The sequence below is a fragment of the Nerophis ophidion genome, linkage group LG17 (assembly GCF_033978795.1).
Source record: "Nerophis ophidion isolate RoL-2023_Sa linkage group LG17, RoL_Noph_v1.0, whole genome shotgun sequence".
NCBI lineage: Eukaryota > Metazoa > Chordata > Actinopteri > Syngnathiformes > Syngnathidae > Nerophis > Nerophis ophidion.
In genome coordinates, this window is record NC_084627.1 from 33,755,851 (window position 1) to 33,775,279 (window position 19,429).

The 19,429-nt window shown below is 40.0% G+C and overlaps 1 protein-coding gene across 1 annotated transcript; it reads right to left on the bottom strand.

Moving 5' to 3' along the window:
- Positions 1-2,744: 2,744 nt before the first annotated feature.
- On the bottom strand, positions 2,745-6,482 carry ier5l (immediate early response 5-like). Its single transcript, XM_061876777.1, has one exon. The coding sequence runs from the start codon at positions 6,350-6,352 to the stop codon at positions 5,537-5,539; it is 816 nt and encodes a 271-aa protein (XP_061732761.1). The 5' UTR covers positions 6,353-6,482; the 3' UTR covers positions 2,745-5,536.
- Positions 6,483-19,429: the final 12,947 nt, after the last annotated feature.

Sequence of the window (19,429 nt, forward strand, 5' to 3'; positions counted from 1 at the left end):
TACTTAAATATAAACAATGAGTAGTTAGTTAAATAACAAATGAAATACTAACTTGTGAATTAATTAATTAGAAGTATAACAATAAATGCTGTTAAGTATATAACTGGACTTTAATATTTTCATATTGGCAGAATTTTTGACATATAAAAAAATTGATACGTCATGAGAAAAAGCTGAAATGTTCCAACTAATAATTACTAAAAATAATATACTTTGTCACCTATGATACAAAAGTCACACAATATCTTGTTTTTTTTTTTAATATTTTTTTTATTTTATTTTAAAAAGATCATAAATATCAGTATGGCCCCCACATGCTTTGACTTTTCAGTATAAGGTCATTGATGGAAAAGGTTTGGACCTTTTTGAACCAAAGTATCAAAAGTATCGATATTTTGATTGGCGAGTTGATATTACAGCAGGGGTGTCAAACTCAAATACAGATTGGGCCAACATTTTAAACTGAACAAAGCCGCGGGCCAAGGTTGAACAAATTAACCTTCTAATAGGGACCCAAACAAGTTTTGCATTGAACATTGAACAAGCAAGGCTTATATACAGTAACTTTATAGTGACATGTAAAATCGAGTTTCAAATAATAATAATAATAATAATTAAAGAATATCAATGGCATATCAAATACAATTTAAATACAAATTTAATGCCTCTTTTCTATTTGCAGCCTACTGAGGTAAATATCAAAATATATTGTAGCGTCCCGAAAGAGTTAGTGCTGCAAGGGATTCTGGGTATTTGTTCTGTTGTGTTTGTTATGTTACAGTGCAGATGTTCTCTCGAAATGTGTTTGTCATTCTTATTTGGTGTAAATTCACAACGTGGCGCATATTTGTAACAGTGTTAAAGTTGTTTATACGGCCACTGAGGGTGGCCGTATAAACACTGAAGGTGTGATGTTTGAGAGGAAACAGGAAGTGAGTGGACACAAACTTCCTCTCAAGACGAGAGAAGAAAGGGGCATTCAGAACTCGGTGTGCTGGTAGCATGCAAGTGAGCAAGTATGCCTTGCATTCACTTATGTGTGTGTAATAGCCGCATATATTATGCGAGTGGGCCTGCACGCTGTTTGTATGGAGGAAATGCGGACGTGACGACAGGTTGTAGAGAATGCTAAAGGCAGTGCCTTTAAGGCACGCCCTCAATATTGTTGGCCGGGTGAAAATCGGGAGAATGCTTGCCCCGGGAGATTTTCGGGAGGGGCACTGAACTTTGGGAGGATTGGCAAGTGTGAGAAATTGCGGTGTTACAGCGGTACCGCTGCTGTGTAATAACGGCGGGCCAGCTGTAATGTTAATTTGATATTGCCTCAAGGGCCAAATTAAATTACACGGCGGGCCAAAACTGGCCCGCGGGCCAGAGTTTAACACCCTTGAATTACAGCATAAAGAAGTGGAGATGGCATTGGCGGTATCAATACTTTAGTATCGATCCGTTCATTACCACTTAAGATATGAAATAACTAACACACTTGTTTATTCATACATGATTATGTTCCCTGAGACTGAGCCATCCAGTGGGCAAAATACTGAACAGTGCACTCTAATGGGTTTGGTCTCATCTAGTGGCAGACACTATTGTAGCATTGATGTAAAAAAATGTTTTTTTAATCCTCGATATAGTGAAGCCGCCATTTTTGAAGCAAAATTTGTGTGTGTGTGGAGGTGTTGAAAATTTTAATAAAAAAATAAATATATATTATTAATATTGTTATTAGATATTGAATTGTTGAATATCATTAATTAAAATAATAAGGTATACGGGTTAGTATTTTATACATGTCTATGTTACAGTCTCATTTATTTAAAATTATTTATCACATTTAAAAAAATAACCCATCTAATATATATATATATATATATATATATATAATATATATATATATATATATATATATATATATATATATATATAAATATATATAATATATATATTTAATGTAATAAAAATATTGAATATATGAAATAACATTAAAATAAGGAATTATATATACTATATATATATATATATACATTTAAAAAAATAACCCATCTAATATATATACAATATATATTTAATTTAACAAAAATATTTAATATATAAAATTATTTACTTTATATATTCCATATTTTTATTACATTAAATATATATTATATATATATTATTTGGGTTATTATTTTTAAATGTGATAATTATTTATTAAATGACTATATACGTCTAAATGTGTGTGTGTGTATGCCTGTGTATGTATATACTGTATACATATATATATACACATATATATACTGTATGTATATATATATATATATATATATATATATATATATATATGTACTGTATATATAAAGATATAGAATGTTTGTATTATATAATGCATATATAAGTCAATGAAATAGTTGTATTTCATTCTAATTAATTTCAATGTTATTATACACATTTTATTAGTGTAATATATAATTATTGTGTATATAACATATCAAATAAAACATTGTAATACTGTTCTTTTGTACTATACAAGATACATTTAAACTATTTGATACTATAATGTGTATATTGTAATGTTTATATGATATATTCAAACTTTAGGCACACCCTGTATGTGTAAGAAAAGCTCTTATGATCACAGATGAGATTAAAGTTGTAATGTTTTTTATTAAGATTATAATTTTATTTAAAAAAAATATTTAATAACAGTGTTACCCGGCAATATACATTTTTAAGCACAAAAATACAAGAATATCAACAAAATATGTGGAGAATGGCAAAACACTCTCTTTATTTTGGTACACACCGTGCTCATAAAGCTAATGCATTGCGAAATGATGACTTTGCCTTTTTAAAACAAAAGGTCTTCAGATTCTTCTGGAACAAAACAATCCAAACTCACAAACATTTATGATCGATGAGTGCTGAAAACAAGCAACTTAATGAGTAAAAATGCCAAGGAAAATAATTGAAGGGTTTGATTGAATTGCTGATGATGTCTATTTAAAAGGACATTTAGGAAGACAGTCAGGTTGTGTACTAACTTGTGTTGGCTGATTTTAAGGCAGCTTCATGCACGTGTAGACAAAAATACTGTTTATATGTCACCAATCTTTACCATAAAATAAAGTATTTAACTGCTTTAAGCGCTCATCTCGCAGGGCAAGGTGTCCAAAGTACGGTTCGGGGCCACAACTTGTTTTTTTAGTGTCCTGCTTCGTCTTTTGAATAAAAACAAATAGAAAATATTTGCTTTCTCACACGCAAAAAAAAACACGTTTTCCTGAAAGGATATTAAATGTGTTCTTAAAGTGGACCCCGCATATTTACTTTCAACTTTTAATCATTTTGTTTGGCTGTACAGTGAGAAAGCAAAGGTCACATGTTTTCAGTTGGCATAAACAAACAAAAATATATATATATATATTTTCTAAGAAATAAACAATAGAATATCAATCCAATTTTTTTCATATAATAAACCAATTAAAAAGGACAAAAAAATTAAAAAAAACTAATTAACAAAAAAAAACAAAAAACATAAAAGTGTTAAAACCAAACAAAGCAAAACAACTAAAACTTACAAAAAAATTAAAATAACAATTCCCCAAAATTCTAAACCAGGGGTCCCCAAACTTTTGGACTTGGGGGCCGCAATGGGTTAAAACAATTTGGCGGGGGGAATATGATGTCATGTTATCGATGGGAAAAGGCATTTTTAGACAATATGATTTGCCTGAGCGGCTCAGAGACATCGAGAGTAACAAGCGGTAGAAAATGGATTAAAAAGGACAGATTAAAAAATAAATAAATAAATAAGTAAAAAAAAACCTTTTTTTTTTTTAACTTGGTACTCCCCGCTAGCCGCATTTTGGACGCTGGCGGGCGGGATCCGGCCCATGGGCTGTAGTTTGGGGACATTGCCATGTTTTGCTGTTTTTCCTCTCTGCATTTTTTTTAAACGACACAGGTGTCACATTCAAAGCTTCAGGCCACTTAAACAGCCTGTAAATAATGCGCTTCACTAAGGCATTTCCTCTTTATCAATACATGTATTTTCAATTTGCATATGCAAGAAGCTCTTTGAAGACTTTCTTTGTCATTGAAACTCTTTTTGAAATTAAAATAAACTAGTTTATCATCAGTTTGTTGTTAAACAACAATAATAATTGTGTAGTAATATCATTAAGCGGCCCTGCGAAGGCTTCCGTAACTTTAAAGTGGCCTACAATGGAGTTTGATGCCCTTGTTTTAGACTATGTCCAGGGCTAATAAAAACAAATGACCCCACTTTGGACACCCCGGTTGTAACAACATGGTGAAAACCAACATATTACATGTGTTTCCATTGTGGGGATCTGAAGAAATGACCTCTTTGTAAGCAGCTTTGCTGGAGACATGCAAAGAATATGTCCTACACATACAGTACTTACAGTACGTCATGGATATAGAATGAAGTGCATCTTGCATTTGAGCACAGACAACACACTATTAGGTCCCAGGGGCGTTCACGTGAAGCTCGCTATCCTACTGGGGAACATTTTATGACTTGGAAGGACTTTCCATTATGTGCTGCCGGAGAAGGTTCACTCATCTTATCAAATGTCTCCAGCTATGGAACATCTGGAGACGCACCCTATCAAAAAAAAAAAAAAACTTTTCAGGGACCATCTAGGACTTATCATGTAGGACCCTTGGATGAGTATGAAGGACTCATGATGTAGGACCCATGGATGACCATGTAGGACCCGTGATGTACCATGCAGAATCCATGGAGGGGAATGTAGGACTCATGTTGTAAGACCCATGGATGACCATGTAGGACCAATGGAGGAGCATGTAGGACTCATGATGTAAGACCCACGGATGACCATGTAGGACCCATGGATGGCCATGTAGGACTCATGATGTAAGACCCACGGATGACCATGTAGGACCCATGGATGACAATGTAGGACTCATGATGTAAGACCCATGGATGACCATGTAGGACCCATGATGTAGGACCCATGGATGACAATGTAAGACCCATGGAGGAGCATGTAGGACTCATGATGTAGGACCCATGGAGGAGCATGTAGGACCCATGATGTAGGACCCATGGATGACCATGTAGGACCCATGGTTGAGCATGTAGGACCCATGGATGACCATGTAGGACTCATGATGTTAGACCCATGGATGACCGTGTAGGACCCATGATGTAGGACCCATGGATGACCATGTAGGACCCATGATGTAGGACCCATGGATGACCATGTAGGATCCATGGAGGAGCATGTAGGACTCATGATGTAAGACCCATGGATGACCAAGTAGGACCCATGGACGAGCATGTAGGACTCGTGATGTAGGACCCATGGATGACCATGTAGGACCCAAGGATGACCATGTAAGACTCATGGATGAGCATATAGGACTCATGATGTAGGACCCATGGATGACCATGTAGGACCCACTAGGGATTACGTAGAACCCATTGGCCCTCAAGTAGGACCCAATGAAGAAAAATTTCCAGGTTTCCACAGGCGTGAAGCGTGTTATTTGCCGGGGTTTTGGTTCAAAACGCCACAATGGCGCGAGTCCAAGCGCCCAGGCTGGCCAGGGCTTGCTTGCTGCAGATCTGCTCCAAGTCCGCCTGCCTGCTCAGCAGTCCCGAAAACCCCGAGCCGAAGATGGAGATGAGGTTGGAGATGTTGGAGGTGTCCGTGTAGTCCGGCTGGCAGTACGCGTACTCGTCGCGCTTCGGCCGCTTGCGCGAGGCGGAAAAGTCGCACGCCCCCTCGGCGTCGCAGGGGCAACAAGCGCCCGAGTCCACCTTCCGCTTCTTGACCGGCGGCTGCGCGCCCTGGCCGGCCTGCGGCGCGTCGCGGCAGCGGCAGTCCTGGTGGAGGTAGCCGCTCTCCACCGTCGTCACCACATGCGTGTCCAGGTCCAACACGGTGGTTTTGTTGCAGTTGTCGGCGGGGGTCTGCTCACCGGAGACATCCACGCAGCAGCTCCGGTAGCAGGACTCCGGCTCTTTCCCGGGGAGGGCGCCCACCACACGGCCGTGCGCCGCCGCCTCATCGCCGCAGCAAGCCGCCCGCGTCTGCTCGTCCTCCTCCTCCTCCTCCTCTTCCTCGTCCACGTCCAGCGGGTCCAGCTCCTGGATCTCGTTGCAGACCGCCATCACCTCCTCGTACTGCTGCATCCGGTAGATCTCGGCGTACTTCTCCTTGATGTAAAGCTGCCGCGCGTTCCTCAGCACGTAAGACACCAGCAGGTTTTTATGCAGCTTGATGCCTCCACGCTGCGTCCTGGAGTTGTGGATCTTCATCAGGGAAATGGAGATCAGGCTTTGCGCGTCCACGGCGCATTCCGCGGTGTGGATCATGATTGTCAAGTTCTTTTTTTCCCCTCCCCTCAGTGACTTTTTCACTTTAATCTAGAGGAGAAAAAGTCCCAGTCAGCGCTGTGGAAGAACATCGGACACAGAAGTCTCCTCCTCTGTGCTGCGGCTCGCAATCATCTGCGGACGCCGTGAAGCCACGACATAAATACGCGGACGCAAGTCCCGCCCCTCGCAGAGTGAACCAATCAGACGCGCGGCAACACGTTGAGTGACATGTCCCGTCTATGGAGCTACGTCGTTCCCAACCAATCAGCTCGCGGCGGTTATTTAAATTCCACGCAGGCTGTTGATCAGGAATTTCCTCATTTCAGTCTCATAACTGAAAGTTCCAAGAAACGAACAACTTCCTCGTTGCTTCTAAATGAGAATAGCAAGGCGCAGCACCCACTTCTGAACCCACTCACCCCCCCACTCCTTTCACCAAGGGCCCCTCATCCAACTCTAAAGCCAACATTGTTGCCCCCCCACACACACTTTGGTAAGTTTACATGCACTAAAAAAAGAATTATTGCGTAGATTTGGTTGAAATTAGACTTTTTTTTAACATATGTAAAAAACGTATTTAGGTTTTTAAATAAATAAATGGGTTGTACTTGTATAGCGCTTTTCTACCTTCAAGGTACTCAAAGCACTTTGACACTACTTCCACATTCACCTATTCATACACACATTCACACACTGATGGAGGGAGCTGCCATGCAAGGCGTTAACCAGCACCCATCAGGAGCAAGGGTGAAGTGTCTTGCTCAGGACACAACGGACGTGACGAGGTTGGTACTAGGTGGGGATTGAACCAGGGACCCTCGGGTTGCGCATGGCCACTCTCCCACTGTACCACACCGTCCGTTTTGACCTTTTAAAGATGATAAATCGATATAACATATATGCAGCTGTGATAGGATCCAGCAACCCCACCCCCCAACCCCTCCCGGCAACCCAGAAAAGGGACAAACGGTAGGAAATGGATGGATGGAAACTAAAACCCATAAAAGTGGTTTTGTTTAAAAAATAAAAGTTTGTTTGTAACCCTTGTGTAATGTTCATATTGTTGTTACTCAGCCAGCGTTTGTGGGTCTGATGGACCCGTCGTATTTTGTGGCTTTTAAAGGCCTACTGTAATGAGATTTTCTTATTTAAACGGGGATAGCAGGTCCATTCTATGTGTCATACTTGATCATTTCGCGATACTGCCATATTTTTGCTGAAAGGATTTAGTAGAGAACATCCACGATAAAGTTCGCAACTTTTGGTGCTAACAGAAAAGCCCTGCCTTTACCGGAAGTCGCAGACAATGACGTCACATGTTGATGGCTCCTCACATCTTCACATTGTGTTTAATGGGAGCCTCCAACAAAAAGTGCTATTCGGACCGAGAAAACGACTATTTACCCATTAATTTGAGCGAGAATGAAAGATTCGTGTTTGAGGATATTGATAGCGACGGACTAGAAAAAAAAAAAACAAGCTAAAAAAAAAAAAAAACGTGATTGCATTGGGACAGGTTCAGATGTTTTTAGACACATTTACTAGGATAATTCTGGGAAATCCCTTATATTTCTATTGTGTTGCTAGTGTTTTAGTGAGTTTAACAGTACCTGATAGTCGGAGGTGTGTGTCCACGGGTGTTGACGCCAATGTCTCAGGGAAGTCGACGGCAGCTGTATGGACAGCACAAGCTCAGCTGATCTCTGATAAGAAGCGACTTTTTACCACAATTTTCTCACCGAAACCTGCTGGTTGAAAATCGGTCAAAGCCTGGGCCGCTGGAGAGGGGGTCGAGACTGAGGCCAAGGCCAAGGAAAAAAACAACTCATAGCCATAGCACACATCCCTCTTAGATGTGTGTTAAAGTGCAACATTATCACAATTTCAGAAGGGTTAAAACCAATAAAAATCAGCTCCCAGTGGCTTATTTTATTTTTCGAAGTTTTTCTCAAAATTTTACCCATCACGCAATATCCAGAAAAACAGCTTCAAAGTGCCTGATTTACGCCATCGCTATATCCACTTGCCTATTGTCCTGTTACGTCACTGTGTGAAGCCACCAAAAACAAACTTGGCGGTATAGCATAGTAGCTCGGATTCAGACTCGGATTTCAGCGCCGTAAGCGATTTAACAGATTACGCATGTATTGAAACGGATGGTTGGAGTGTGGAGGCAGGTACCGAAAACGAAATTAAAGAAGAAACAGAAGCTTTTGAGCCATATCACGACAGACAGCGGCACGGGAGAAAACTGGGGAAGAATTCGGCGATCGCCTTCTAACTAACGATTGGTATGTGTTTGTTTGGCATTAAATGTGGGTGGAGGGAAAGGCTGCATGCAAATATAGCTACAAATGAGGCATAATGATGCAATATGTACATACAGCTAGCCTTAATAGCATGTTAGCATCGATTAGCTTGCAGTCATGCCGTGACCAAATATGTCTGATTAGCACACTCACCATACGTCAATAACATCAACAAAACTCACCTTTGTTATTTTGTTGACTTTATCGTTGGAAATGCATCTGCTTTGAGTGTCGCAGGATATCCACACATTCTTGCCATCTCTGTCGTAGCATAGTTGACGTTGGTAAAGTGTGCAGAACAAACGAGGGACTTTGGCATCTTTTGACCACTGGTGCAACCTGTATCCGTCCCTGTTCGTGTTGTTACAACCTCCGACAACACACGACGAGGCATGATGTCTCGGAAAACAGTCGAAAAAACGGAAAATAACAGAGCTGATTTGACTTGGTGTGTGTAATGTGTTTGAGAAAATGGCGGGACGCTTCACAATGTGACGTCACGGGTGAAAGGTCATCGCTCCGACAGCATTTTAATCGCCAAATTCACCCTTTTAGAGTTCGGAAATCGGTTAAAAAAACATATGGTCTTTTTTCTGCAACATCAAGGTATATATTGACGCTTACATAGGTCTGGTGATAATGTTCCCCTTTAAGAGGGAAACATAAAAGAACACAAAGGACATTAAAGACATTAAAACAGCAGAGCTAATGCAACCAGTCACTTTTACATACAGCTATGAATAAAAAACACTGTAGTGGCCTCTGTGGTGTTCCACGCCGTCGTCTGCTGGGGTGGGGGGAGCATGGCCAGAGACAGGAGCAGACCCAACAAAGCAACCAAGGGAGCAGGGGTTGATGGATCCTATCACAGCTGCATATATTTTATATCGGTTTCTGGCTATGTTAATATCATCTTTAAAAGGTCAAAAACCTAATTAAGTTTTTTACATATGTTTAAAAAAAAAAAAAATCAAATTTCAACCAAATCTATGCAATAGTTCATCAAACACTTTTATGTTAAAATACTGAACATATGTTTATTGGGATAAGATAAACATCTGTACAGTATTTGAACATAAAAGTGTTTGATTGTTGTGTTAAAATACTGAACAGATGTTTATTGGGATAAGATAAACATCTGTTCAGTAATTTAAAGTAAAAGTGTTTAATTGTGAGGTATTAAAAGACACAAAATGCAACGGATCCATCAAACCCACAAACGCCGGCTGAGTAACATCGATATGAGCGTTGCACGGAAAATTTCTCTGCCAGTTTCTGCATCCCACAGGGATTCTTCTTTTGTCTTTCTGCACCTGCGGTTCCCACACAAGGTTGCAACATTGTTTGTCAACACTGTCTGCTCTCATTTTCTCGCACATTTGACCCTCTGATGTTCACAGAACATCAATTTCCACACTTTCCCAGACATTTTATAGGACAGGGGTCGGCAACCCGCGGCTCCGGAGCCGCATGCGGCTCTTTGATCACTGTGATGTGGCTCATCTGCATACTTGCTTTTGCTTAAAAAAAAGTTACTTTTTTTTCAATAAAAAAAAGACAACACATTTATTATGACCTGTCCATAATATGAATTTGAGTACAGTTTTTTAAATGTTGAAGATAATTATTATCGTGTTTATTTATGAATCAAATATCAATTTAATGAAACATTGTTTTTCAAAGACTCTCATTTATATATTAGGCAATGAAAAACTATATCATTTATTTGTCATAATATGTTGGTGGTGAACCCCAAGATGCAGACATGGCAGGCGTAGCACAGGAACATATGACTTCAATGTCAAAAGGAAATGCAGGGAAAAGAGGAACCAGGATAATAGGAGACAGCAAACAGGATACCAATCATCGAGCCCTGACTGGAGGGCGAGGCAGGTGTAAATAGTAGCCGACTGTTTACAGGTGTGGCCAGGCTGCCAATCAACAGCATTTGAGGGGAAACAGCGCTTAGGGAGACAAGCAGGAAATGAAGCCAAAATAAGAGTGCTTACAAGAAATACGCACCAACCAAGAAAACAACCCGACGTGAATGTGACAGATCGTCACAGTACAACCCCACTTTTAGATGGATTCTAGACATCCCCCCAAAAGACAATGTTCAAAAGTCACTGGAGGGTTTTAGGGCGGAATTGCCTTGTGTCCCCGCAGCCAGCGAGGGAGATTCAGGTGGCGGCGACACGTTGAACGCTGCCGCATCTGACGACCTGCCGGAGACGAGGAAGATGACGGCGCCATGGGACGGCCCGCCGGAGACCAGGATGGTGTTTCCAGAGCTGGAGCAGCAGCTGGCTGGGCTGTCAGCGTGTCCCGAGCCGGAGCAGCATGTATTTGGGGCAGCACTGTGGAACAGGGGTTGGTGCATATGCCTCACAATGTGAAGGTCCTGGGTTCGGGATCTTTCTGTGTGGAGTTTGCATGTTCTCCCCGTGACTGCGTGGGTTCCCTCCGGGTACTCCGGCTTACTCCCACCTCCAAAGACATGCACCTGGGGATAGGTTGATTGGCAAGACTAAATGGTCCCTAGTGTGTGAATGTTGTCTGTCTATCTGTGTTGGCCCTGTGATGAGGTGGCGACTTGTCCAGGGTGTACGCCGCCTTCCGCCCAAATGCAGCTGAGATAGGCTCCAGCACCCCCCGCGATGAGCGGTATACAATCGAACGATGGATAATGTATTTATAATCTTCAAAAGTTTTGAATGTTCATTTTAATCTATTTATTAAATAAATTAAAACATCAATACCGTGTTTCCTTGATTTGCCACCGGGGCGCTAATTAATTTAAAACCTCTTCTCACTCCTGCGCTTACCAAAGGCATGCGGTAAAAGTAAGCATGCGCTAATTATTTTAAAACCTCTTCTCACTCCGGCACTTACGAAAGGTATGCAGTAAAAATTTGAGTGTGATGTAAGTTTGGAGCTTAAATCCTACTGAATAGCTCTTAATCTTCTTCCCTTTATGCGATTTCAAATTACCGGTATTGAAATCAGCCTCCTCCATTTTAAAAATGATGACAGGGGAAGTGTCACTCGTGACGTCACAAGTTTGACCAGGCGGTAATACTAAGCATGCGCTAATTATTTTGGAAAGCGAGTTTGACCCGGCAGTAATTCAAGGCCAGTGCATACTATATGTCCTGCGGCAGTTCAAGGAAATACGGTATATTCAGCTTTTTCTTTTGTAAAAATATCCCCATTAAATTTTTTTTTTTTTTTACTTATTCAATACAATATTTATTTAGTACATCTTTTAATGTTAAATACTTGTTTTAGTAACTTTGTAATGATAAAGACAATTTTATTTATAATAATTTTTCTTTTTTTCATAAATTATATATCAATGAAATTAAACATTTTTATGACAATGAGTCATGCGGGTATTGTTTTGTATAACATGTATTATGCAATGGAAAAATTAAATACTGTATTTAAGTAATATGTATATATTAACAATGAATAATGCAATGCAAATAAATATGTATTTATTTTTGATGTAATAAATACATTTTGATATTTTGGTCTTTGTATCATTATTTATAGTACATTTAGCTATTTATCACATTTTTACTTTTAAAATTAATACATTTTAAGAATTTTTTATGATTTCATGTATTTTTTTATAAATTACATTGTATGTTTTCATATAATGTATGTTATTAGTATATTATTTATTATTTAATATTTTAAATACAATGACCACAATATCAGAAACATTATGAGTATATTGCAGTACAGTTTTAAATTAAATTAAAACCAAATTTATTGCCAACTTTTCTCAAGTATTTCTTTTTTTTAAACCTAAATGGCATTACATTTTAAATGTTGTTTTGGTGATTGAGTGATATTATATTATGTTCTTTACAATAATTATAGTTCACAAATAAATAAAACAACATGATGAAAATGAAACGGGAAAACAATCAAAAATACAATTTAATCTTTTGTTGCTTTAGTAAAGAGTAATTTCTTAGATGTAGAACCAAGCAAAGCCATAATAAAGTGCTCCACAATGACAGCAACAGAAACTAAGTGTTTTTCTATTATTCCTGTCTGACACATAGCATATTTTTCCAAACAGCAGTGAGACTCCAGGTTGTTGAACCTCCACTGCGAGATGATATCCTCCTTTTTATCTCCACTAACTCAGCTCTCCCAGGTTGTATGTGATCCTGCTTCTGCTGACACCAAAGCTGCTGCTGCATTCGTTATTTCGAGTAAATAATCAGCAGTAAACACACCAGGTAACAGTAATTATTATGTGTAATTTTTCACACCCATCTACGTAATTAATAGTATACCACTATTATAGTACAATTAACCCCATATCTCTTTTTGTCTTTATCCCCAATAGGCGCGCCTGCTCCCAAGGTCCACCGTGGAAATGAGGATTGCAACCATCCATCCGTTTCTACCAGACAACATTCACACTCACATTCACACACTAGGGCCAATTTAGTGTTGCCAATCAACCTATCCCCAGGTGCATGTCTTTGGAGGTGGGAGGAAGCCGGAGTACCCGGAGGGAACCCACGCAGTCACAGGGAGAACATGCAAACTCCACACAGAAAGATCCCGAGCCCGGGATTGAACCCAGGACTACTCATGACCTTTGTATTGTGATGCAAATGCACTAACCCCTGTTCCATACATAGTGTTTGTGTTTTTTGCACTGATACTGTGTTGCTGTGTATTAAAGGCCTACTGAAACCCACTACTACCGACCACGCAATCTGATAGTTTATATATCAATGATGAAATATTAACATTGCAACACATGGCAATACGGCCGGTTTAGTTTACTAAATTACAATTTTAAATTTCCCGCGGAGTTTCTTGTTGAAAACGTCGCGGAATGATGACGCGTGTTTGTGACGTCTCGGGTTGTAGCGGACATATTAGCCCAGCACCACTTACCGCTAAAAGTCGTCTCTTTTCATCTTATAATTACATAGTAATTTGGACTTCTGTGTTGCTGAATCTTTTGCAATTTGTTCAATTAATAATGGAGACTATAAAAAATAATGCTGTTGGTGGAAAGCGGTGGATTGCAGCTGCCTTTAGCACCGAAACACAGCCTGTGTTTCTTTGTTTGTTGTGAAGCTTTAACACAGAGCGGTCAAGCGAACATGTTTCTCTACGTCAGGGGTAGGGAACCTATGGCTCTAGAGGCAGATGTGGCTCTTTTGATGACTGCATCTGGCTCTCTGATAAATCTGAGCTGACGTTGCTTAACACGATAAGTAATGAATAATTCCACTTGTAATCACAGTGTTAAAAATAATGTTCAAAATATAAAACATTCTCATGCACTTTTAATCCATCCATCCGTTTCCTACCGCACCTGTTCAAGAAGTTGCGTTGATGGTAAGAAGTTATTTATTTATTATTGGTTAGTGTGGGGCTTGCCCTCCTGGGGGTTCTTCAGACCCCCAAGCACCGACATGAGAGCCTGTTTCAGGGTTACAATATTGTTTTATTTTTCAATAAGTCTCTCAGTTGCTTTCCAGCAATAGTATTTTCAGCCCCAACCCAGTCTCTCCTCTTGGCTGCTGCTTATAACAGAGCGACAGGTGATTAGATAACAAGGCCCAGGTGGGCCAACTACGCACCTGTCGCTGCTGGCCCGCAGGCCACGCCCCCTCTACAGTTAGCTTCAGAATAACAATGTTATTACAAAGAATACGAGACTTACTATACTCTAGAAATGTTGGTCTTACTTAAAAGTGCACGTGTTTAGTTGTGTTCAGTGTTAAAACATTTTTTTTATATGGCGCTTACGGAAATATATTTTAAAATATTTGGCTTTTTGGGTCTCTCGGCCAAAAAGGTTCCCAACCCCTGCTCTACGTCAACCAGCAAGTTTTTGGATGGTAAAATTTTGATATTAAGTCGGCTCTTACCGGAGACTTCAGTGGATTATGACACATCCTCCTGCAGCCCAAAAAGGCAGCTGTGATCTTGGCTCCTCGGCTTCTCTCAGAGACACTGGCGTTCACCGTAGCCATCCAACTTTCAGGTATGACTTTATAATCTCACTGAAACACTATTAAAACAATGAGCAGATAAGGGATCTTACAGAATTATCCTAGTAGATGTTTGTAATTACATCTGAAACGGTCCCTGGAGCCGTCGCCTTTTGTTTTTTTTTGTGCTTCACTCTAACTTTCCTAATGCACGAATCTTTCATCCTCACTCAAATTAATGGGGAAATTGTCGCTTTCTCGGTCCGAATAGCTCTTGCTGCTGGAGGCTCACATTATAAACAATGTGAGGATGTGAGGAGCCCTACAACCCGTGACTTCCGGTACAGGCTAGGCTTTTTTATTAGTGACCAAAAGTTGCGAACATTATCGTCGATGTTCTCTACTAAATCCTTTCAGCAAAAATATGTCAATATCGCAAGATGATCTAGTATGACACATAGAATGGACCTGCTATCCCCGTTTAAATAAGAAAATCTCATTTCAGTAGGCCTTTAATAGTAATCCGTCATCGACTGGATTAAAAAAAGTCCCTACATCCTCCGACTACTCGTCGTACAAGATGCAAGAAAGAAGCACTACCAAATAAACAGTTTGGTGCTCCACAGTCAAAAGACACAGCAGCTGTATCGGTCACATGTTTTTTCTAAAAGTGACATACACATCAAGGCTACGAGCAACGCAGTGTCACTTTTTGTATTTTATAAGACATTGATGATTCAATATCGTTTGACCTATTACTAATTGCAATATTTGACATTTTTTTTCTCTCAATTCCAATGGTGGACCCCAAAAGGGACAAGCGGTAGTAAATGGATGGATGGGTTTGCAACAACTCCAGTTGCTCCCCGCCCTCTTCTGCCATATCAGGGGTGTCAAACTCATTTTAGATCTACTCCCAAATTCACGGCACGATAACTTAAAAATAAAGACGACTTCAGATTGTTTTCTCCGTTTAAAAATAGAACAAGCACAGTCTGAAAATGTACAAATCATAGTGTTTTTGTTTTTTTTCTACACTTACACGTTGCTTTATTTGTCGTTATTTATATTTTCTAAATAAATGATGTGGTAATGTGTCATGACTTGGACTATGGTGTGGTTTGTTTACCCGTGGTGCAAATCGACTGGACCGTACATGGCGTGAAGGTACTGACATCTTTTAATATTAACTCGAAAAGTACAAACAAAACAAAGGGTGTAAACAAAAGGCGCTCACAGAGGAGGTACAAAAACTTGACTATCAAACAAAACTATTACTACAACATAAACTATGGACATAAAACAAAACTTGCAAACTATGGCATGAATAACAAAACTTACGGGGAACGAGAAAAGAGCATGGATCACCAGCATGGAGCGAGGATGTGTAGAGGATGATGTCGCCAGGCTGACTGCCTGGCAACTACAGGCTTAAATAGTGCTGTGGTGCTTGAAAACAGGTGCGGGAGTTCAAATGGATCAGGTGTGTGAGACATTAGGACAGGCGAACTGATTGGTAGGCATGGAAACAAAACAATGGACTGAAAAAACAGGAACTAATGGACTCTTAAAGTAATCTAATACAACTCAACAAAACATGATCACAAAGGCATGACATAATGTTCATCAGTCAACTCATTGGTGTTCATTTTCAATCTATCAAGATAAGAAAATTATATCAAAATCAAACTACAGGATGATCTTTGTGTAGTTTGATCGTTTTCCTTGACTGATGTACAAAAATCATGTCGTTTTGTGAAGGTTTTCCTCTTCCCTTTCGGGTTCCAGCGGACCAGTGTGACCACAACACCTTGACACGTTGGTCTTTAACAGGAGAGTTTTAATTTTTTTCGTCTGTTGTCGTTTTCAAGGTTCGTCTTTTTGCTTTCAGCAATCTGGTTTGTTTTATCAAAGGTTCGTCATTGGTTTTCAGCAATCTAGTCTTTATGTTCAAAAGTTTCTTCTTTGCTTTTCAGCCTCTCGGTCTCTCCTGTTCCCACGATCTCAACTCTCATGGTCTCCGGTGCTGCTAATAAAGGGAACAGGTGATTAGATAACTCGTTCCAGCTGAGATTGTCCTCTCACCTGTTGGCTTGCACACACCCCGCCCACAGGGAACGCGTGACCACGACCCTCTCCACCCGTTTATTTTATACATATGTAGCATCATCTACAAAGATACAAAGAATTGCTATTGCGACATCCAGTGGACACATTTAGAACAGTAGTTTTTTTCATTCAAAAATTTCAGATGGATTTTTACACTCAGCAAACTCATCCCGCGGGCCGGATAAAACCTGTTTGCGGGCCTGATCCGGCTCTCGGGCCGTACGTTTGACACCCCTGTGCAAAGTGCAGACAATCGAAGGTAAAGATAAAAGTGCACCAGTTCGGATTATGTATACCATTTGTTCCTCGCACAGAATGTCAAAGCCCCCCTGTGTTGTTGGTGTGCAATTAAATAAAATAAACATATACAAAGTAAATTGTGGTTCATAAGACATAAAGTAGTATTCAGTGACTTCACATCAACAGACAGACGTGTCTGAATAAAAGATAACGTTATCATCAGCATCATTGGTAGCAGGGTGCCTGAAGGCAGCATTGCAGTATTCTCCTGGACACCAATCACAGCTTCAAATGTTTGCCAAACGAGTGCAATAACCTGCACCAAACCTGTAGAGGCCAGTGCAGCCCCAGTTTTCTGCAGTGTGATTAGTATTTTGTTACTGCTCCTAAATTCTCGCCCCCAGAGGAGAAAGTGACTTCACAGCCGAGCAGAGCCTACACAGACATTTATTTCATGCAGGATGAAGGGAGGAGAACATGGCCGCGCCTCAGCACGGAAGCATCCTCATCGGCCTGTCGGTTAATTTGTAGCTGTTGAATGATCAACATGTCATGCAGCATGGAGGTAGAATTTTTTTTTTTGCAAAGACGAACAACACGGTGATGAAAAATCACCCCTCAGAAGATAGAGGCATGCTGGAGAAACATTGCAGCATGGTCTAGTTTGTTTCCAACATGACTGCCACTCTATGTTTCTAAAAATAGACACGGTTTTTACTGCATGGAAAGGTCTACAACGAGGTTTTCTGTATGAAAACATCAAGTAGATTTTAATGACGTAAGCTGGTACCTCGTTTTTCCAGTTAATTTTACCATTAGTACAAATGTTAATCCAAAAATCCAATATAAAAATGATAGTTATAGTTTTGCATTCAGAAAAAAATATGAAATACATCCTTCCATTTTCTACCACTTATTCCCTTTTGGGGTCGCGGGGGGCGCTGGCGACTATCTCAGCTACAATCGGGCGGAAGGCGGGGTACACCCTGGACAAGTCGCCACCTCATCGCAGGGCCAACACAGATAGACAGACAACATTCACACTCACATTCACACATTAGGGCCAATTTAGTGTTGTCAATCAACCTATCCCCAGGTGCATGTCTTTGAAAGTGGGAGGAAGCCGGAGTACCCGGAGGGAACCCACGCATTCACGGGGAGAACATGCAAACTCCACACAGAAAGATCCCGAGCCTGGATTTGAACCCAGGACTGCAGGACCTTCGTATTGTGAGGCAGACGCTCTAACCCTTCTGACACCGTACATCACATATATGTATGAAATACATATATGTGATGAATGAAATGAACATGTAATATCAGGGGGAGAAAGGTGTTCATACTATCTATTGTTTGTCAGCATTTTATCAAAGTGCTGACACTCGCAACTTTGTTTGGCCCTGTGTATTATCTTGCATATGTTTCGATTTGTTGTGATCCGATGGCCGGGTCATCACCACATTGTTTTTGTTCCATTTTTATATCACTCTGCGGTTTGACATGCTTAGTTCCTGTTTTGTTCGTTTCCATGGTTACTCATTAAGTTTCACCTGCTAATCAAGGTCCCTGCACACCTGTCACTGTTGATTACTTCCTTATTTAAACTCGCCTTTTCTGTTCACTCATGCTCGGATCCTAATTTGCCTACGTGCAACCGTGACGACTCTCATCCTTCTACCGTATGTATTTTCTCGCTGGCTCTCACGCTATGCCACTAGTTTATTCCAGTTTTCATACAGATGATTTGTTTTCTCGTTTGTGCTCTCGAGCCAAGTTTTAGATTCCTAGTGTTATCCTAGCTTTCACGCTAGCGTCTTTTGTTTGCCTTCTCTTTACACCAGTGTTTTTGTTCGTAGCCTTTTTATTATTTAATAAATCCATTTATATCTTACCTTTGCTGTGTTCTGCTTCGACGCATCCTTAGAAGAACCACACCGGCATTACCATGCCGAAGAAGAGTCCTCACACGATTGGTAAATTCACGGCACAATAACGTAAAAATAAAGACAACGTCAGATTGTTTCCTCTGTTTGAAAATAGAACAAGCACAGTCTGAGAATGTACAAATCATAATGTTGTTGGGTTTTTCTACATTTACACGTTGCTTTATTTGTCGTTATTTATATTTTCTGAATAAATTATGTGATAATGTTCTTCAGTCAACTCATTGGTGTTCATTTTCAATCTATCAAGACAAGAACATTATATCAAAATCAAATTACAGGATGTTATTTATGTAGTTTGATAATTTTCCCCGACTGATGTACTAAAACCATGTAGTCTATTTTGTACATATGTAGCATCATCTACAAAGAAACAAAGAATTGCTATTGTGACATCCAGTGGACACATTTAGAACAGCAGTTGTTTTCAAAAAATTTCAGATAGATTTTTATACTTAGCAAACTCATCCCGCGGGCCGGATAAAACTTGTTTGC